Here is a 22,798-nt window from a genome sequence, read left to right on the forward strand (position 1 = left end):
TTCACTTTCATGTCAACATGAAAAATTCACTAAGGTACCTAATCCCGCTAAAAGACCGGGAACTTAATGATTCATGCATTCCCCCCCCCCCCCACTCTTTTGAGCACTCTTGGTATGTACTCACTGGTTGAGGCAGGGTGTGTATGAGTTCTTATCTTCCTCAATGATTGATACTATCAAGGTTATAAGTTTGGACCAAAAGTCTAGATTCTTGATGCTGGGACCCTGTTCCTCTGGTGGCACTTCACTCTTTTTGCTCTAGGATGATTGGGTGGGAAGGCAGAATGAGGAAAAAATACACATTAGTTTAGCCAATTCATCCTGTCTCCTTGTAGAAACCAGAAGATCAAGGAGAGATGAAAACTGAGTAGGGCATCATTAGATTAGAGGCCTTCCTCAAAGTGATGCTTTTCATCAATTCTCCAGTCCCTATATTTCACAGTCAACATTTTTATTTTTATTTATTTATTGTAATTTGTCAAACACAAACGAAAACAGGAATAATATAAAAATACAATGACAGGGACGATAGGCACATTAGTGCACTTATGCACGCCCCCCTCTACAGACCTCTTAAGTATGAAGTGAGGTCCACCGAAGTCAATTTGTGACTAAAACTGTGAAAATTTGTACCTGAGACAACTGAATCAGGTAGAGCATGCCAGACTTTGACAAGTCTATTACGAAAACTGTATTTTTTACAGTCAAGTTTAGAATGATTTACATTGAGTTTAAAGCAATTGTTCACGTTTGTATTATTGCGATTAAAATAGAAAAAGTCATTTACAGGTAAAACATTAGTACGTACAATTTTGTATGAAATACCTAAGTCTGACCGCAAGCGACGCAGTTCCAAGTTATCCAAACCAAGAATATCAAGCCTAGTAGCATAAGGAATTCTATTATGTACAGAAGAGTGCAAAACTTTTCTCGTAAAGTACTTCTGAACCCACTTGATTGTATAAATGTCAGATATATGGTATGGATTCCAAACAGTTGAACAGTACTCTAAGATTGGTCTAGCATAAGTTTTATAAGCTCTACGTAGCAATACAATGTTTCCAGAAAAGAAGCTTCATAGAATTAAGTTTACAACTCTTAGTGCCTTTTTAGCAACACTGTTACAGTGAGGTTTGGAGCATAAATCGTCAAGATAAGTACACCTAGGTCCTTAACAAAGTGAAAGTCATCTGCTCGACCAATACCACCTAGCTTATACTTGACATTTTGATTATGTTTACCAATATGAAGAAAGAGCATTTATTAATCGAAATTTGAAGTTGCCAACATGGCCAAAGCCATCTGCAATAAAGTGCCAACCCACTCACAGGATCAGTTTGGTATTCACGACTATAGAGTTCATGGCAGTTGTTGAAGATGTATTCATAAGTTGAGTTGAGGCAGGCCTTCACACAATCCTTCACCACCTGACTGGCTCGTGGTGGACTCTGGAGCTCTTGGACCTGCACAAAACAGCGATAAGAAAGGGTGCCAGTTATTAGAAGCCATTAATTAATATAGTGCCTACTTTAAGAAGCATCAGACTAAAAGAGATGTAAAGGATGATTGGAAAATAAATCTTAAAAGGAGAGACTGAGGATACTGGTTATGTTTATCCCAGAGAAAAAACATGTGAGGGGGATATGAAATATCTGGAGGAGTATCGCCGGAAACATAAACTTTCAACTCAGTGTGCAGGACGCACAATACAGAAAAGCAAATTTCACTTTAATGTTAAAATTAAGAACAGCTTGGCAAGGAAAAGCTTCTCTAGGGAGGTGGTATCTTTCATTGGATTTTTAAAACAGAAAGTGAACAATCCTATTATTTTAGTTACCAAGAACATCTCTTGACCCAACAGGCATATTCCTGTAAAGCTTCTATTTTTCTGAATCACTCTCTGGTTTGAGCCCAGAGTCAGAGAGATCTGAATTTGGTTGGGCTATTTCTGGAACTTTGGAACAATGGAATGGGCTATTCTTGCACAATTCTAAATCAAATTAAATCACACAATAAGTAATACCAGAAATTAAGGAAGCACAAAATGACATTGCCTTCCATCTTTCCAGGATGGGAGAACTGGAGATTTACCTTCATCCGAAAGAATGTGATGCTGGTCAAGAGGTCCACTGTTGATTTAAGGTCCTGCAGTCTTTCAGGACTGCTGGCAGGGAAATTATTCTGAGAAATAGGAGAAATTGCAGCCATCATTTGATACCTCTTCATTCATCTGTAAACCTACACTCCATACCATGGCCTTTAATCTGCTTATACAAATCGTTATGGACTACTTTCTGGCAATACTATTGTTCTTAGTAAGACAATCCTGTATATTGTATATCAACAGAAGATAAGGATGGGAAAGACATTTGGTTCTCACTCTAAGGGAAATTACTACTGCTGGGGGTGTTTGAATTGGTGGTGATAAAAGATTTCCCACCATACACTTGTGAGCTTTATTCACTACTAAATCGATGAGATATTCTCCACCCCCCCATACATATGAAATGCTTAAAATGCTATTGTAAAAAAATCTTGACAGCAAACTGAATTGACCCTGACTAGCAACAGGAAAAAGCATCTGTCAGGATTCTTTAATTTCTTCCTCTTCTCAGATTGTTTTGGGCTTGAGTTTAGATTTTTTTTTAAATTTCATGTTTATTATTTTTTATAAATAACTCAAGGTGGCAAATATACCTAATATCCCTTCCTCCTCCTATTTTCCCCATCCTATGAGGTAAGTTGGGCTGAGAAAGTAACTGTCCCAAAGTCACCCAGCTGGCTTTCATATTTTAAGGGGAACTAGAACTCACAGTCCCCTGATTTCTAGCCTAGTGCCTTAACCACTAGACCAAACTTGCTCTCTTGCCTTGTTGCTCTGTGAATGGAACTGTGAGATGTAAATGCCTTATTCCCTATTGTGTAAATAATGTATATATGGGACATCGGGGGTTAACTTATTCTTTGGTTCCTAATGTATTCATAATTCACCACTCCCATCTTTGACTCCACCCCTTGTGTATATAAGGAGCCACCTTCACCATTTTCCCTGCTTCTATCTGTGAATATTCAGTGAATATAGAATGCCTGTTATAATTAAAGAGAAATATATTTAAGCCTCTAACTCTTATTATCATTATTGAGTCTGATCCTGAAAATATTGCAACAAGCTGGTAGCAGAGGATGGTTAATTGACTCAATAAATACTTAAAAATGTCTAAGAAAGATAGGCCCAACACCAGGGCCTACAGCAAAGAAATAGAAACTGAACAAGAAATAATCAACGAATCCACAAACGCGATTTCGAGAGAATCCGAAGAATACACCACTGAAGAAGAAGAACTAATAAATGAAAATAATGACCAGGAGGAAATCGAAATAGAAAATAACGAACTCAGGTCAGAGATATTAAAACTATTAAAAAGCCAGAAGAATGATGAAAGCCTCATCGCGAATCTCCAAGAAATGCTGAAAAACAGTGGAGCAGCGAGAGAGAGAAACATCGCTAAAGAGAAACCCAAAGACCAAAAAACTGTGAGTGATATGACTACAGAGAAAGTCGTTATGAAAAAGAAAAGATGTGATCCCGCGCGAAATTTTGAATGGCAGCCATCTTGGTTTCAACAAACCTCCAAAGTGAGCGAAGCAGAGCCAATCAAAATGCTCAGTTCAAAATTTCTGGCGCGAAAAACGTTATCAGACAACGAAAGTGAAAAGGAAGATTCAAACTCTTCAGAAGAACCAGAATCAGAAAGCGAAGACGACTTGACGAAATCCCAAGTAAAGTCAGCAATGAAGACGCTTCTTGCTGCATTTGGGCCAAAATTAAAAATTTCCAAAGCGACAACGAAGAAGCTAGAGAACAAGCCGATACCTCAAGACCTGCACGCTCCCATCCTGACTTCGAGAGCGACGACGCCCGAGCCCACACCGCAGACCGGATCAAGTACCAACGCACACAAAAGAAAGAGAAGAGCAGTCGCCGCCATCAAGACTCCTAAAACCGAGCCAGAAACCGACTCGTCTGAAGAGGAGCGGAGCGAGCGAGCTGCAATGGAGAGAACCTTCCACGACGACGCCAAAGAAGAAATGAGCAACGCGCATGTGCGAAACTACGTAGACGGTCCGGAAAGACTTGAACTGGCCAGAGAACCGCGCAGACTCGTTGCGAGCATCCCCATGCCGTTTTGCAATTTCCTGCACTTGCGAGACCACGGACTTCCTCAGGTTGTAAGTAATGGACAAAATAATGTGGGAAACTTACCCAGTGACTTCCCAAAACTTAGAGTTGATGGCATTAATTTGCAAGAATGGTATCAACAGCTCCAGGTTGTCTTTATGAAAGAAAATTTACTATTCTTTATCACTAGTCCTCCAAGAAGACCTTGGACTTTAAAAATAGATTGTTTACATCATAGAGCATTTTTCTTAATAATATCTAGCGTGTCTCCTGCAATGTATCATAGCATCAAACCAAACCTAACTGTGTCAGAAATAATTCAATGCATGTTTAATCTGTTTCACAGCGATAGTGTAGCTACCACTACAAGAATGTCTAAGGATTTCTTTTCTTCCAGAGTAAAACCAGGGGTTTCCATAAGTGAGCATTTGATATCTCTAAACAAAATAAGAGCTGAGCTGCATTTGAGGGGGGAAGTGATTTCAGATCAAACAATGAAAAGTGTTATTATCAATTCACTTGATTCATCATGGGATAGTTTTATGTCACACTTAGACACCATCAATCTAGGATATTTATCCATAGAAAGTCTATCTAACAAATTGATAGCAGAAGACAATTCAAGAAAAAATCGTTCCAGCAATCACACAGAACACAAATCTTTTAGGAAGGTAGCTTTCCAAGAAAAATACAATGAAGCTTTTAAATGCCATAATTGTGGGTCCAGGGAACACAATAGAAGAGACTGTCCCAAAATCTCAAAGGAGAGACATAGGTCAGAGTATAGGAGCAAATACAATTATAGACAGTCTTCCACAGATAGACATAAATATAGAAGCCCACCAAATTACAGAGAAAGTAGAGGGGGTAGAGAAAATTCAAAAGAGAGAAAATCTGGTTCACTGAATGGACTAAATAAACAAGACAGCACTAAAACACAACAAAATGAGAACAATAATTGGCTTATTGATTCTGGGGCAACCAACCACACCACTAATAACAAAAATATATTGTCTTCATTTACAGAAGATAAATTTGTAATAAAGGTAGCTAATCAAGAAAAGGTTCAAGTATTAGGCAGAGGAAATGTGACCTTGCCTGGCCTAGGAAAAATAGAGGGGGTATTGTTAATTCCAGAAATACCTCATAACATACTAAGTGCTATAAAACTAAGCAGAGATTCTGACATCAATATAGTTTTCTCAAAGGGGAAAGCAACTTTAGAGAAGGACAAAACAAATGTAGGCACTGTGATGATTAAAGGAGGCCTACCCTATCTAATAACAAAAGAAAGATGGTTACATAACATTGATTCAAATATGGAAGATTGTAGTGAGGCAGATGATGAAAATGTTAGTAACAGTGACAATGATGAATGTAAAATATCTCATGATCACGCAAATACACACAATGAGAAGAAACCAAGAATAGGTAAGCCAATTCATGATGAGTGTGCTCACATCTTACATAGGAAGTTAGGACATGCAAGTTTTCCTGTAGTACAAAAAATGACTGAACACGCAGAAGGTGTCAAAATAAAAAATTGTGAAAATTATTTGGAATGCTCAGTATGTAAATCCACTAAACTAAAAACTAGTCCCAGACCAAAAAAATCCAACAGATCAACTAACAAAATTTTTGACTTAGTACATATGGACTTAGTTGGTCCATTAACTCCATCAATCACTTATAGAAAACGTTACTTCCTAACAATAGTAGACGATTACAGTCGCTATGGTTTTGTTTACACATTGAAACACAAGGATGAAACCTTTCAGAAATTTAAGGAATTCTACAAACGCATAGAAACACAACATAATGTCAGAATAAAACAAATTATGACAGATAGGGGATGTGAATTCATGTCTAAAGAATTCTCCCAATGGTTAAAGGATAGAGGAATGCTACATTTCACATCTAGTCCATTTTCTGCGTTCCAAAACGGGATTGCAGAGAGAAAGAATTCCACACTACAAACCATGATTAGGTGCACATTAGAGGATGCTGGTTTAGGCAAACAATTTTGGTCAGAAGCCTTACATTATTCAAATTACACTCAAAACAGAACCTGGTCCAGTATTGTGAATAAAACACCATATGAGGTGATGTATAATAGGAAACCTAAATTAGCACACATGCACATATTTGGAGTCACTGCAGACGTACACATACCTAAGCAGTTGAGGAGAAAGGGAGAAAACGTATCCAGAAGATTAAAATTTATGGGATATGAAACTGGCACCAAAGGGTACAGATTCATTGATAATAATAACAAATTTATAGTTTCCAGAACAGCTGTGTTCCATGAACAGGCCAATTGGTCTAAATTACATCTTAATGAAATATTTCCAAATAAATGCAAAGATACAAAATCTTGTGAGGAAGGGACAATAGAAAATCAAAATATCAACAAAAATAAAAACAAAACCAAAACTTGGACAAATAGTCAGCACAAAATAAAGACAGACACATTAACCAAAAAAGAAGCAAGATATTTGCATGATTACCATAGCAAACCTGAAAGAGCTATTACAAACAATAGAAATCAAATACCAAATAAATACAGAGATTACATAATGCATATGGATGGTGAACAAATGACACCTAATACATATGAGGAAGTATTAAAACTCCCTCGTGAAGAAAAGGAAAAGTGGGAACTAGCTATGAAAAAAGAGATGGAAAGTTTGCAAGGATTAAATGTGTTTACACCTGCGATAGCACCTAAAGATAAAACAATTATAGGTACCAGGTGGATTTATAAAATTAAGAATCTAGAAGGAGGCAATACTCTATACAAAGCTAGATTGGTTGCACAAGGTTATGCACAAAAATATCCGGAGGACTATACTGACACGTACTCCCCCACAGTAAGAACAGAGAGTGTTAAAACAGCTCTAGTAGTGGCATCTGCACTCAACCTTGATGTATTTCAATATGACATACAGACTGCGTATTTACACGCAAAGCTAGATAAGGAAATATATGTAAGAGCACCACACAGTCAATACACTAATAAGAATGAAATTTGGCTATTGAACAAGAGTCTATACGGATTAAAGCAATCTGGCAAAAGATGGTACGATTGCTTGGTAAAAGTGCTTAAGACCATGGATTTCAACGCTACCACTGCTGATAACTGTTTCTTTGTAAAAAAGAGTGATGATCACATTGAATTTGTATTAATTTATGTAGATGATATTTTATATATAGGAAAACACAAGGAGAGAAGAGAAACCTTTGTAAACAAGCTAAACGAACATTTCTCGTTGAAATCTCTAGGTAAAGTAAACAAATACCTTGGTGTACAAATTAACAAAACTAGAAGGGGATTCAAACTTACTCAGAAAGATAAAATCATTGAACTTCTGAACAAATGCAATTTAAACAATGCCAAACCCTGTGACACTCCTATGCAAACTGATTTCCTTAGAAACACTGATGAATCTTCCCCTGAATTCAAGGATAATACATTTTATAGATCAGTCATAGGTTCACTTCTTTATATATCTAATTGGACCAGACCAGATATTGCATTACCACTCAACTTATTGTCAAGATATGTTAGCAAACCTACATTGTATCATTGGGAAGCGGTCAAAAGAATTCTAAGATATCTGAAAAGTACATTAGACTTTTGCTTAGTATTAGAACCTAGTAATAATAAAGAACCAAAACTTACATGTTACGCTGATGCGGATTGGGCTGGAGATATATCATGCAGAAAAAGCACTTCTGGTTATATTTTTCTATTAAATGACTGTCCAGTTTACTGGTACACTGGTAAACAAGAACTGGTAGCCACTTCGACCACAGAAGCGGAATATGTTTGTTTGTCCAAAGCTGCAAATAACCTTGTATGGTTTAATGACTTGATTTCAGATGTTTGGAAAAAACCTGCTTTGCCTTTTGTTATGCATGAAGATAATAAAGCAGCCATTGAAATATCCAGATCCGATGCCATTGGACAAAGGTCCAGGCATATAGATATAAAATTTAAGCATGTGAGACAATTGTCTCAAGATGGATTTATCAAAGCAGTGCATTGTGATACCTCTGAACAATTAGCTGACATATTGACGAAGCCTTTACCTTCAAAACAGCACAAATATTTAACATCAAAATTATATGTCTTATATTGTCCTGAATCTGAATGTAATTGGTGTTGTATAGCGAACCGGCATTTAGAGGGGGATTTGTGAGATGTAAATGCCTTATTCCCTATTGTGTAAATAATGTATATATGGGACATCGGGGGTTAACTTATTCTTTGGTTCCTAATGTATTCATAATTCCCCACTCCCATCTTTGACTCCACCCCTTGTGTATATAAGGAGCCACCTTCACCATTTTCCCTGCTTCTATCTGTGAATATTCAGTGAATATAGAATGCCTGTTATAATTAAAGAGAAATATATTTAAGCCTCTAACTCTTATTATCATTATTGAGTCTGATCCTGAAAATATTGCAACAGGAACTGCCTAACTTTTTCAAGGTCATTTTCTGTACTTTCTACAAATTCCCTGGACAGCATGGATTAACTTTCGATCCATGTCTCTCTGATAGTTTTTGCCTCCTCTATCATAGCCCCTATTTTGTAGAACAACTTCCCCTCTGAGATATGGACAGCTTTGACTTCTGGAAGGCCGTGAAGACCTGATGATGCTCCAGCCACTGAGGCCATGAAGTTAGCAGAATACAGAATAACAGAGCTCTGATATGTATATGGGTCTGCTTTTTAGATTGTTATTGAGATTTGAATGGGGCACTTCAACTAGATTTTTCTTTAATGGAATTGTGAGTTTGGTTTTGATCTTTCTACACCACCCAGAGTGCCTTTGGAGATAGGCAACCATATAAACACGTTGAATGAATGAATGAATAAATAAATAAATGAATGAACAAATGAACCAGAAAACTGGGAGCAAGTTTAATGTTTAGATATTGTGCTCCTTGTTATCTACATAAACAAAAGAGGACTAAACACTTGTTTCTTTTCATACAACATCAAATGAAAATTCAAGATTACCTCAAAGAATCTGCCTGTTTCCCCATTCTAAGCAAATGCCCCTCCTTACCCTATACATTGAGAGATCGATCCTCAGGGAATTGTGTAGCTGGTCCAGCAGTTTGACAAACCGTTCTTTCTGCAAAAAGAGAGAGCCCCAAAAGCAGGTGAATGAAGTTAAAATAGTGAGACCTTGAACCCCCTCCCTCCTTGCCCCACCATTGGTCTTGAACTTGGTTCAGGCTTTATCAAGTTAATATAATGAAGATTAAGAAACCATTCTTGACCTTTAGGGCAGGGAATTGGTTCAGTGATGCAAAGCTAAAAGACACCTACAAATGATCTTATTTGGCCTATCTTCTTTTGAACATTAGTTGGAAGTCTACTGCCCCCCCCACTTCCCTCCAAATTACCCTTACCATCTTCTTTTCATGAGGAACACTGCAGATTGAGACACAATTACAGTTTTGTTGCAGACTTACAGAGAAAGAGTAAGAGGTCCACATTTTGGAGTAAATGGCAATCCACTGGAAATCCCAGTTCTCTCTTTATGGAGTCCTGGTTTAGCTGCTTATGCCTTGATCCAAGAAATTGGATCTGTGAACTTGGCAAAACCTATGCATCGGGCCCGCTTTTATCGGGGAACAATCCCACTTGACTATCTGACCTTAAAGATGCTGTTGTAAGTGCTCACTGCTACAATAATAAGCTACAGAACTTTGTTCTGTTTTTTTTTTTTGCAGAGAGAAAAAAAAGGAAAATCAGATTCGATTCTTTAATCCAGGGATGGGCAACCTGTAGCCCCAAATTTCTTCTTTGCTGATATCTGGAACCCTGGGAAAGATTGCCCACTCTGGTCCCAACTTCTAATACCTGACTAGGATTGATTCAATCTATTGGGGTGTATCGAACAAGATTTCCTGATTAAGATGCTTCTGCCATCATTACTACCGCAGTTCCCAAAGATTCTTGAGCAAAGCAGAGGAGACAAGGGACTTAGCATTGGTGCGACATTGCATGCAAAGAGCAAAACAGTCCTTTAAGAAAATAACCATCCCTTAGGGCACCCCAGTCTTCCCCAATCCAATCACATAAGCTAACTCCCATCCTTTTGACTGTGTTTCCCTGCCCTTCCACCTCTGGCTTTCCGATGCCTAGTCCTGGCTGATGCTGTGTTCCTTAATAACACTGGGCATGCACAGCCACACACAGCAATGAAACGTTTGCCAAATTGCCAGGCTGATGTCAAACCAACCTCCTGGCTACCGGGCTACAGTCACATTTACTGTTCTTTTTAACATGGCTCAGTGATATTAAGAAACCAGACCCATGCCCGCCATTAAGACTCATGTGGAGAAAAAGTGTATGTTAGGATTGTGTTGTAAGTGTAGATGCTGACAGTTTGTGTATCAGGGATCTTTGTCGGTGGGATGTCAGCCACATTCTCTCTCTCTCTCATTTTTTTTTTTACCCAATTCTTCAGTGTAATTTCTGTGATAATTTATCATTCTTTCCATGGCTAAGAACGGCAGATATTTCTATAGAAATATCCTATATTTTCCTTTATTTATGCCTCCATCCTCATTTTTGCCATTGCCTCTGTTGTGTCTTTTAGGCTTGATTTTCTCAGGGCTGGAAGCTATTCTCTTATTCTTGACCCTATGTCAGGATAGCATTGATTCACTTCTATGGGAGAAAAGAAACTCCAACAACACAGGAGTACATTTGACAGCACGGTGATAGTGGGGGGAAGTGTGGTAACCCAGGTCCAGCGTCCCTCCTGATGTTACAATTGCATAGAAGTGAATAGGCATTGTTAACAATTTAACCCTGGTTTATGTAACTCCACCATCTGAAGTCCCATAAGGGATGAACTAGAAGTGCATTTCATGTTTATGGGGTTTTTAAAATTCTCAGTGGCCTTGACTGCCTGACAAGCAAAAAGGCAGAATATAAACTGTGAAAACAAATAATATATGTTCTCTGTGTTGATGAAACAACAAGGGAAGATCGAGTGGTAGGAGGTTTTATAGCAAAAGCTTCTCCCTAGAGTTATATCAATTTACCATCATAAATACATTTTACAAGCTATTCTATGTTAGATGTATGAAAATGTACTTCCTTTATTTGATTTATAATGCTCTTCAGCTACAATTTGATTTTAGTTTTGATTTGAATGATGATTTGTTATATCTTTAGCTTCTTGAGGTCATTGGTGGGGTTTTCATTTCATCTATGTTACTCTTGTTAATTGATAAAATGTTGCAGGGAAAGCAATTTTGATGGCACTGTGCATTTTACTGCCTAAATGTTATTTTTAATACACATTAAGCTATTGGGGGAGGGAAAACTTAAATGACAGAATTCGGGTAGTCCTCACTTAACAACCATGATAGAATTATGAAAAGTCTTTATGGTCATTAAATGGATCACCATGTGATCTAATGTGATTTTATGACCAATTTTTTACAAAAATTGTAACGTGAGTCACTGCAGTCATTACATGAATTATGCGGTTATCACATGAATTCATTCTCTCAAATGGGGAATTTTTTTAAATCAGAAACTGGCAAAAGCATTGCAAATCAACATTCATGTGAGTGTTGAATGTTGGAACTGGTCGTAAGTGCAAGCCAGTTGTGAAGCACCCAAAATGCAATCACATAACTGTGGGTGTGGTATGGCACTTATAACTTTAAGGATGGATTGTAAGTAACTTTTTGGGAGTTGGTTACAATGAACAGAATAGAATGGAATGGAATGGAATATTCTTTACTGGCCAAGTGCGATTGGACACACAAGGAATTTGTCTCTGGTGCATTAGCTATCAGTTTACATACAAACAACAAAGTAATATAATCATAAGATACTAATTGGAGAAGGTAGTACGGAAGATGGGAAGCAGAGGTGGGTTTCAGCAGGTTCTGACCAGTTCTGGAGAACCAGTAGCGGAAATTTTGAGTAGTTCAGAGAATCGGAAGTAAAAATTCTGGCTGGCCCCGCCCCCATCTATCCTTTGCCTCCCAAGTCCCAGCTAATCGGGAGGAAATGGAGATTTTGCAGTAACCTTCCCCTGGAGTGGGGAGGGAATGGAGATTTTACAGTATCCTTCCCCTGGAGTGGGGAGGGAATGGAGATTTCACAGTATCCTTTCCCTGGAGTGGGGTGGGAATGGAGATTTTACAGTATCCTTTCCCTGCCATGCCTACCAAGCCACACCCACCAAGCCATGCCACGCCCACCAAGCCACACCCAAATAACCGGTAGTAAAAAAAAAATTGAAACTCACCACTGATGGGAAGGATAATAGCAATACAGCCCCACTATATGGGCAAATATCCTTAGACATCAGACAGTGCTGTGGGAATTAGGTGTTCAGCAGAGCAATGGCACAAAGGAAAAAAACTACCTTTATGTCTAGTTGTTTTGGCATGCAATGCCCTGCCATGCAATGCCCGAGGGGAGGAGTTGAAACTCCTTCCCTCCTGCCTTCCAGGATGTGAGGGGGTCTGTAGATATTTCCTCAGCTCTCTTTCTGACCCATGCAGTATACAGGTCCTCAATGGAAGGCAGGCTGCTTGCAATTGTTTTTTTTTTCCTGCAGGCCTAACTATCCATTGAAGTCTGTACCAGTGGTGGGTTCCTCCCGGTTCGGTCCGGTTCGGCTGAGCCGGTAGCGATGATGATATGACGTCACCGAACCAGTTCTCCCCCCCGCCCTCCCACCCCCCCCACATTATTCTTACCTTTTATTTGGTCCCACCCCCAATCTATTGCTGCCTCCTGAGTCCCAGCTGATGACTAGAGGGAAAAAAACTGTTTAAACTCTTGCCACGGGGCTTCAAAGGGCCGTCCTACAGCTGATCAGTATTAAAAGCAAACAAATGAGTTGGGTCGTAAGTGCGAGGACTGGTCGTAAGTGCAAGGACCTTCCAGAAATGACTCTGACCGGCTAGCCACGCCCACCTAGTCACATGACCTCCAAGCCACACCCACAAAATAAGCCATGCCCACAGAACCGGTAGTAAAAAAATTTAGAACCCACCCCTGGTCTGTACCTGTCCTGTTTGGTTGTTGTGCCAAACCAGACAGTTCTAGAAGAACCATGTTGAATGATAGTTAAGCAACTAGTTGTTAAGTGAGGACTACCTGTACAATGGCTGCATGATAAATCATTTTATTTAATGTTTGATTTGACGCATAAGCATATTGTGGAGAATCAGTATAGTACTAGAGAAAAATAATCTTGATTCAACAGTGGGGCTTTCTGGCACAGTTTAAAATAACTTAAGTGTGGGTGGAACAGTTGCACATGGATTTATTTTATGTGTCATTTTACTTATGAAAAATGATGAGGCTTAAATGTATCACCTCAGATATACATATAAGTGTCCTGCAGTGACAAAAACCTAAAGAAACTGAAAGCTGAAGTAAATTACCCATGAAATTAGGAATGTAAAAAACAAAAACAAAACAGAAAGTTAGCGCAATAGACTTCAGGTATCAATTTCATCCAACAACTAAAACCAGAACATTTAAATGTACCAAAATAATAACAATAATAGTTAATATTTTTGTACCAGCTAAAGATTTGGCAGCTGTGACTTCATGTTGTAGTGCATATTATTATTATTATTATTATTATTATTATTATTATTATTATTATTATTATTATTATTATTATTATTATTATTATTATTTCTTTTATTCATTACACATGAAACTCAGTCAACTGAACATTTAAAAATGTGTCACAAATACAATTGACTGGTGCTAATGGTTGATACAGGTTGCTGCCAGGGTCCTAGGTATCAACCAAGTATCTTCTTAATAAAATATATGATGTTCCGAGTAGCTCAGTTTACTACTACTACTACTACTACTTCTACTACTACTACTACTATTTGCACAGTCAGCCAGATGTTCAGACTGGGTTGGCGTTTTTGTCTACTTATCAAGTCCTTACCAAGGACCTTGGATAGGCAAATCTGGATGTTTGACGGTGTTACAAATATCACCGTACGATGGAAGATGATGATGATGATGATGATGATGATGATGATGATGATGATTATTTTAAAGCAAAGATTTGGGAAGAAATTCAAATAAAGAGCAGTTTAAAAGCTTCTCAGAGTTTAATTTCTTTCATTGGTTAAGAAAGTGGCTGAGTTCAGCGTCTGAAATGAATCTGTTCCTTGCTAGGCCTTGTGCTGGAAAATATGGAGTAGCCAATGTCAACAGAAGGAGGAACATCTGCAGAGGGGTCAAAAAAGTCAAGATGGCAGCCCTGCCCATGGAGCTGAAACCCAGCCCCTTTTTTACATGCATCACAACTGCCTTCATCAGTATTTTTGAATTCTCTGCAGTGGACACCCTGACACACCAATTAATCATTTCCCATGGTAGCATTTCAATGCCTTTGGGAAATTCCTCCTTGGATGAAATAATTAAGGAATTTTAAGGGAACCATACTTGCTTTCAGAAAATCTGACATGATGTCTTTACTCCATGTATGATTTTTTCTTTAATGTTGTAAAGGATGTCTTTTGTGCATAGTGATGGCCTTGTGTGTGTCTGTTACAATCTCCATTTAAAAATATACAGCTACCTTCCTAGCGTCTCCTAACTAGCCCGCTATACTTGCTTCACAGCTCTCCAAACTCCCTCTCCCCCCACCCCAACCTCATCCCAATCTGGTCTCTGCAATCATGCATTTCTGGCTCTCCCCTTCCAGGATGTTGTTCCCACCCCCACCAACCCCCTTTTTCCCTCCCTCCCTCCCTGTCTCCCCCTCCCCTGTCCTGCCTCTTCCCCTAGCCCTAAGGCACAAGAGACAACGAGAAGCGATCCTTGCAAAAAAAAGAGCACAGATGCGCATCCGGCAAACATAGGCTCCGTAGCACGCCTTAGCACCGGCCACGGCACACAGAGGGTTAAAGCGACACAGTCTGGTTTTTTGGGGGGGAGGGAAACACCCAATTTTTAGGCTCTCTGAGAGGAAAAAAAGAAGAAAGAAACAAGATTTGTACACAACCTAACATTTGCTTTATCAAAACAATACGACTTTTTGCAGCGGTGACTCAAGACACATAAACGGAAAGAGGCCCACACAGACCTTAACCAGAGGACAAAACTGGCTATGTAAAGAAGCACATCCAGAGGCTTGTTAAGACACATCTCCCTCACAATGAGAAGAGGTTGGGTTCCCTTTCTCCCTGCCCCATCCGAAAACGTGCAAACTTTGTTGTTTGGGCCGATTAGTCCATAACAGTTTCACGTTCGGTGATGGAAACTGTTGATTTAGAGCAGGGGTCTCCAAACGTGGCAACTTTCAGACTTGTGGACTTTATCTTCCAGAATTCCCCAGCCAGCTTGGTTAGCTGAGAAATTCTGGGAGTTGAAATCGTCAAGCCTTAAAGCTGCCAAATTTGGAGACTCCCAATTTAGGGAACATGATGAGGTCAGACGAAGCCGTGAAGTTAGAAGTCACACTGGCTTCGAACGGTGTGTGAACAAGCCTCTGTTAGCTGACTTTTTTAAAGTGCACAAGAGAGAGAGAGAGAGAGAGAAGATGCATTTTAGAGACGCTTTAGAAAAGGTAAAAAACATAATGGCATTTGTCATCTGAAAGAGACCACAGCTCAAGGTCACTTCCCCCAGGGCAAACATGTAAGGACCTCACTAGATGAATCCAACTTACCACCACCACACACACACACACACACACACACACACACACACACACACATACACAAGTAGAGGGCCTAGTTGGGGTCTTAATCTTTTGAAGCAGGACTTCAGATGCAGAATGGAAATCTGCATCCATTTTGATGAAAAGTTTGCTCCCAGTTGCTCTGTTTTATACGGTTTTCTAGTTTTCAGATTACAAAGGTATATTACATCAAAGCTAAATTAAAGCATTAATTAGAGCCACAGTGGCGCAGTGGTTGAGAGTTGGAGGCAGCCCACAGCATCCCATCTGCTTAATTGAGATTTAGGGGCATTTTAAAGAGGGGAATGGGAAGACAGGGGCTCCAGGGGAGGAAATGCTCCCATGCCCACTTTTAAAACCTGCTTAAGATCCTGCAGTCAACAGAAGAAGGGTGGAAGGTTTTCAGCCCCAGCCCTTCCGATGGCATCATCACCTGATCTTTGTTAATAAAACAAAGTCAACCCCCCTCTGAAAATCACATTGGCAGCCATGATGGTACAATTAAATCTCTGCCTGTTTGTGATGTTTTTAAAAACCTTTTCACTGGGAAACGCCATTCCTATTCAATATTTGAGCTTCTTTTTTTGGACAAATCTTTGCTTTTCTATGAGGGACAGAAGATAGCGAGGACAGGATCCTTCAAGGTTTAATTCTCCAGTCTATGACCCCACAACATATTCATGCCCTGGAGGCCCTTCATTTATTATGTGGCTACTTGCTAGTCTTTATAATACTTCCAGACATCACTATTTAGGGACGTTACCCACAGAAACTTGCCTATGGGGAGGTAAACTACAAGTATGGTATGGTTGCTCTGAGGGAAGTGATCTCCAAAATGGCCTTGCTTTTTAAACATTTTAATTTGGGGGGCTCGGCCGCATCTCTTTCAGACAACATCCTGTCACCATTTGAAAGCCTTCCTGGTTTAGTAGTTGGTTTGTACATCTGTATATAAAGAGAAGGACTCTCAGGACTGTGCAGATCACCACTCTTAAAAAAAACAATAGTAAAGTCTTCTGCATTCTTAACCCATCTCTCAAAACCCAAGTTTTCATTGTCAGAATACGAAGTATGAATGGTTGCAAACCCCTACTGTTAACCTCTAGAAGCTACGATTATATCTTTCGTATTATGCTTTTTTCTTTCATCGTGGAACACAACATGGCACGCAGAGAAATGTCTAGGCAATCTAACACCTGGCCTTCAGCGGAGTTCAGATATGCTTAGCTGCAGCTAGGTGACTCCAAACCCTGCTGGCTTAAGAGCTTTCCAAGGGAGACCAAAGATGGATGTAGGCCAGGACTGCTTCTTAGGGCTTCATCCAGGTGTTTCTGGAAAGCTTAACATCTGGAATTTCTAGACTGACTGATTGTTATTTTGACTTTCCAGTCTATGTGTGTAATGGGCTGTGAGAATGACCTCGAAGAAGAACCACAGCTAAGGCAATAGTCAGATAAGAGAAATCTGAATCCAGATAGACTTAGGAATGGGAATGGAGAAAGTGTCCCAGAATTTACCTTCGCAACTTTATTTATTTGTTTAATTTATATATATGCAACCCATCTCACTGCCCAGGGTGACATGGGTGGCGTACAAGTGCATTGTCGCTAGGATAAAGGTGGAGAGGGTGGCACGTTCAGAATGGCAAGAAACTGCTGGTGTAGCCCTATAATAAAGGTAGTTTTAGTATTCATACTTTGGAGTCCAGGCCTGGTCTGTCTTGAAGGGCTGACATCAGTCTTGCAACTCTGAATAGTTCTTCCTCATTTTTCTCAAAGTTACTCTCACAACCCATTACAATATTATGCCTTGGAATATGCTGGTGGTCTTCCACCCACATACAGTAGTAACCAGGTCTGGCATGGTTAGAGTTTTGAGATCAGTGGGCTAGCTGTAGAAGAGATCCAAGTTCAGATTTTGTTCTCATTACCAAAGCTTCCTAATATTCAGTCACTCTGAATATTTGGTGACTTTATAGTCCAGCCTGCCTTTCAGGATTCTTATAGGGATAATATGGGTGAAGGAAGCACACTACTTTTTGGTTTTTGGACAGTGAGTTAAATAAACTGTTTGGTAAGAAAGGGAGCAGGGGAGAGGGGAAGAGAGGAAAGAGGAGAGAGCAGGGGGGAGAGGGGAGGGGAGAGGAGAGGTGGGGAGAGGGGAGGGGAGGGGAGGGAAGGGGGAGAGGAGGGAAGGGGAGGGGAGGGGAGAGAGGAGAGGGGAAGGGAGAGGAGGGAAGAAGGAAGGGGAGGGGAGAGGAAATGGGAGGGAGGGAGTAAAGATTAGAGAGGAGGGGAGAGGAGGGAAGGTTTAAGGGGGAGGGGAGAGGGGAGGAGAGGGAAGGGGAGGGGAGGGGAGGGGGAGAGGGGAGGGGAGAGAAGGGCAGATTAAAGGAGAGGAGGTAGGAGACGGGAAGGGAGGGGAGGGGAAAGAAGGGGAGGGGAGATGAAAGGGGAGGAGAGGAGAGGGGAGGGGAGAGAGGAGAGGAGGGGAGATGAAAGGAGAGGAGAGAGGAGGGGTGAGTAGGGGAGATTAAAGGAGATGAGGGGAGAGGGGAGGGGAGAGAGGAGGGGAGAGGAGAGGGGAGAGGGAAGGGGAGAGGAGAGGGAAGGAGAAAGGAGAGGGGAGAGGAGAGGGGAGGGGAGAAAGGATAGGAGGGGAGGGGAGGGGAGAGGAGATGAAAGGAGAGGAGAGGGAAGGGGGGAGATTAAAAGAGAGGAGGTGAGAGGGGAGGGGAGGGGAGAGGAAATGGAAGGGAGTAAAGATTAGAGAGGAGAGGAAGGAAGGGTTAATGGAAATGGGAGTGAGGGAGTGAGGAAGGAAGGAAGGAAAGAAAGGGAAGGAAGGAAGGAAGGAAGGAAGGAAGGAAGGAAGGAAGGAAGGAAGGAAGGAAGGAAGGAAGCTGCCCTAATTATTTGGAAGTCTAGAACCATTAAACCAGGGAGCTTTGACCTGGTTTCAGGTTGTGACCACTGCTATGGGAGGGCTCTAGGAAAAAGGCACCACAGGATTGGCTATATTTTTCCAGTAATCCCTCCCTTGCCAATTGTTTTCGCTATTAAATCCCACCCTGTTTGAGTTGTTCTTGCTCACATTGAACCATAGTTTACCAACCTCTGTGTTGACTTATGTAGGTTGGGCAAACATGTTCCCTCTTTCTATTGGCGAGGTATGTGCAGCATAAATACCACCACCAACCCCAGGACATCAAATGATTCCCTAGAAATCATTTGATAAGGCTGTGAGAGTTTTTTCCCCACATAATTTCTTCTGGGGTTGAGTGAGTGGCTGCACACAAAGAATCAGGTGTCCTTTTTCACCAGGCCACTCCCTCTGTCATCATGCACCCCCCCAGGAAAAAAGCAAAGAGTAAAAGTAAGAAATGAGTGTTCTACGCACCATCGGACTTACCCCGAAATTGGAAGCGGCAAAACGGTCAGAGGCAGAGACATTGGTGGAGGCAGTGGTATGTGCATAATAAGCATTAATGTTGGCCAATAAAGTACTCATTACAGCAGGCACCCCTGGGCACATGTATTTTGAGGAAAGGCAGGCAAAGTGCCTGCAGCATAGAAATACAGAGAAAAAGGAAATTTCAGGTAGTTTCAAAGCCAGAGGTAGGAACAGTTTGGGGTTGGTAGATACATATGGCATTTTAAGGAAATTTTGAGTTCACTGTTACAGAATTTTGGGTTCACGGTCACAAAACAATTATCACTGTGCATTTAGCTCTTTGAGGTAAACCAGGTCAGGAAACAAATATCACAAAGACTGCTGGAAGTATATTTTTATTGTTATAATGTATAAAAACAGAATGTTGGAAGCTGACCATGTTTTCCCTTTCCTCCCCATTGTACCAAAGAGAATCAAAATGCATTCATGTTTCTTTCTAACATGCCTTTCCAGTCTTGGGCTTAATTTATATTTCACAAACTGCCACATTCTTTCTCCAAAATCACCTCTACAGTTCTTTGCACTGGACTTACAACCACTGCTGGTGTTGCTTTCTTTACATCTTTGTATTGTCTCTCCACTCACAATTTTTGATCTGCAAGATCCCTGTAGAACAGGGATGGGCAACTATAGCACCTTTACAACCTGCGAACTTCAACTCCCAGAATTTCTGAGCCAGCACGGTAAAGGTGCCATAGATGTTCACCCCTGCTGTAAAAGGACATCCACCTAAACTGCAACCTGAGATTCTTTAATGAATAACTCTACATATGTTTGGTCACCATGCCCAGGTAATGATTCTCTATATGTAAGAATTTTATCAAGTCGGGTTTGATGTCGCGGCGAGATTGGACGTGAGGAGCAGGGCTCCGCGAACTCATGCCAAATCCTCCTCGTTGGAGGGCCCCCCAAGGGGCTAAAGTCACCCTGTAGGGGTGACGAAGAAAGGAGGGGCACCCTGCAGGTTGCAGAGACTGGCAGCTCTCCAGCTGTACCCAGGGATTCCCTCCCATCCAACGATGAAGAGGAGTGGCAGCCATTATGGCTGCCATGAAGCTGGGGCATCCAAAGAAACAAAGAATGTGCTGGAGTGGTGTAAATGAACAGTGATTGGAACTGGGTGAGGTGATTCTTTTTATCCCTAGAACCTAACCCCAAAGAAAATAAACCCTGGAAAAGAGACTCTTTGAAATGCTTGTCAAAGCGGCGAATATTACAGAGAGAAAAATTATAGACCCGAAAGAAAAGGAACTAAAGGGAGAGTGCAAAATCTTTAAAATATAGGAAGACTGGATTTTAAAACTTTATTGGCAATATTTTGGTAAGACATTTTAAAATGCTGGAATTATTTATCTGAATATTGACTATTTGCAAAAAACTGAAATAAATCTTTGTCAGATTTTGTGCAACATTGAAATTTAAGCTGAAGGCGCCATCTACTGGTGAATGGAATATATACTAAACTCCTACAACCTTGGGAAGTACTGATAAGACAAAGGGGGGAAAAAGTGGAAATAAATAACACCTGGAGGACTGCTGTGCTATCTACTGTTCTATATCTGTTTACTTCATGGTTATTGGAAGTTTAACTGTGAGATTATTGAAGACATCTAAAGAAAGTGACTTTTAAATGCCAGGATCTAGGACTGAATTTATAGAGTGGACTTAAGGAGACATTTGGAAATCTTCCTGGATTACATAAATGGAACTAATTGACTAACTGTGGGATACAAAGAACTATAACTATTGCATTCCCCTGAGGAGCAATGCTAGGATTGAGCAAACAGTTTCTATGCTGGCTTTCTGAGATCATAGACAATTGAGACCTTGGAACGGTGACAGACTACTGACAGGCTATTGAGCAATATTTGGACCTATCAAAATAAGACAAGATGTTGCATCAGGGGGAGATGAATGGATTTCAAAAAGAAATGGTGTTGATGCTCAAAAGTACTTAAGATATGTTGATAAAGAACCACATGGAGATAAAAGACTTAATGCATGACATTGTGTGGAAATCAGAAAATGTTCAACAAGGGACAGTGAATGAAGATCATAAAACACAGGAAATAGAGGAGATAATAGAAAGACTAGAGGAAAAGACAGAACAGATAAATCAACAAATAAAACAAGAAGAGAAGGAGAAGACAATAAAGACATAAATCAAATAAGAGACAATATATATTAAGAGATCAAAAAATGGGATTAGATAAAAAGAAAGGTATTTTGAAGAGAAGATAGGGGCTTGGGCAGATCCTCTGGAGGTACGGCAGCAAAAGATAGTAGACATGGAAGAAATATTTGGGTTATATAGGAAATATGTAGACAGAGACAAAGACCAAGAGAGGAGTTTGGGAGGCAAGTCAAAAAACGAATAAGAATTGAAATACTAAAGCGGGCAAGAGATTATGATTAGAAAGGGAATGCTGTTTAATATAAAATTGGCTTTATTGAGAGCTAGAATAGAGGTAGAAACAAGATCAAGGAGGAATATTATTATACATATTTTTATATAATATACTAAAAGTAATAGCTAGCTGTAAAGATTAGATGTTGAAAGATGGTATCACTATGTATGTTTAAATAATATTGTGATTGTTATTAGAATGGTGCACAAAACACTGAACAACTAAACAATGAAGGAACACACTCTAATACAAATATGTATAATAACACCACAATTACATAAGTATGATTAATGTAACAAATATTATTAATATTACTATTATTATTTGTATTTAAATGAATGATACCCAGATGCCTCACTGTTCATATAATGATGTTGATGTGTGTGTGTGTGTAAAGAATTTTATCAACATTTTTTAAACAGGAAGGATGCAGAAGCCCTGCCTTCGAATCTCTGGAATACTGATGTTCTGAGATCCAAGATAAATATAGTCTGTCCTGAATTACAGATACTCACGTCATAGCCTGATAGATGGACTCCACTCCGTATCTCATAGCAAACTCATCCACAATCTCCTGGGCAGTTTCGTCAAAATATACTTTCCAAGCATCGTCCCCTTTTGCATCTGGGATTTTGACGACACCGTTGTTTTGGATATCCGTCACAAAATGGAATAGGTTCTAAAAGCAATTTAGAGAAGAAATAAAATTAAATCAGAAAACTCCCATGACTGAGGGGATCAAGAAAGAAGAGTGGTTTGTATCGAGGTCAACAGAACATTGCTATTTTTTTTTGTTCAAAATTTTTTATTAGTTTATCAAAATATTAAATACAAAGAAAAATGAAAATAAAGGGAAAATGGAAGGAAAAAGAGAAGAGGAAAAAGTGTAGGCTAAAAGGAGGAAATGAAAGAAAAGCATTGATGTCTGACTCTTTTTAGCACAGTAGAATAAGAATAACACACAGCTTAATTTTTTTAAACTTTTGTGTTATACTGTAATACATAGTAGCCACTTGTATAACAACTAACCTATCTA

At 39.8% G+C, this 22,798-nt stretch overlaps 1 protein-coding gene across 1 annotated transcript in view; it reads right to left on the bottom strand.

Annotated features, from left to right (window-relative positions):
- UNC13A (unc-13 homolog A) overlaps window positions 1–22,798 on the bottom strand; it is a 112,876-nt gene that overhangs the window by 37,805 nt on the left and 52,273 nt on the right. The window contains 6 exon segments of the mRNA XM_070936436.1: window positions 125–258; window positions 1,329–1,463; window positions 2,092–2,181; window positions 9,260–9,328; window positions 19,313–19,463; window positions 22,278–22,441. Coding sequence (XP_070792537.1) covers window positions 125–258; window positions 1,329–1,463; window positions 2,092–2,181; window positions 9,260–9,328; window positions 19,313–19,463; window positions 22,278–22,441 — 743 coding nt within the window.

Source organism: Pituophis catenifer, unplaced genomic scaffold, assembly GCF_029215685.1.
Source record: "Pituophis catenifer annectens isolate HBS135680 unplaced genomic scaffold, rPitCat1.0.hap2 SCAF_1, whole genome shotgun sequence".
Classification (NCBI taxonomy): Eukaryota; Metazoa; Chordata; class Lepidosauria; order Squamata; family Colubridae; genus Pituophis; species Pituophis catenifer.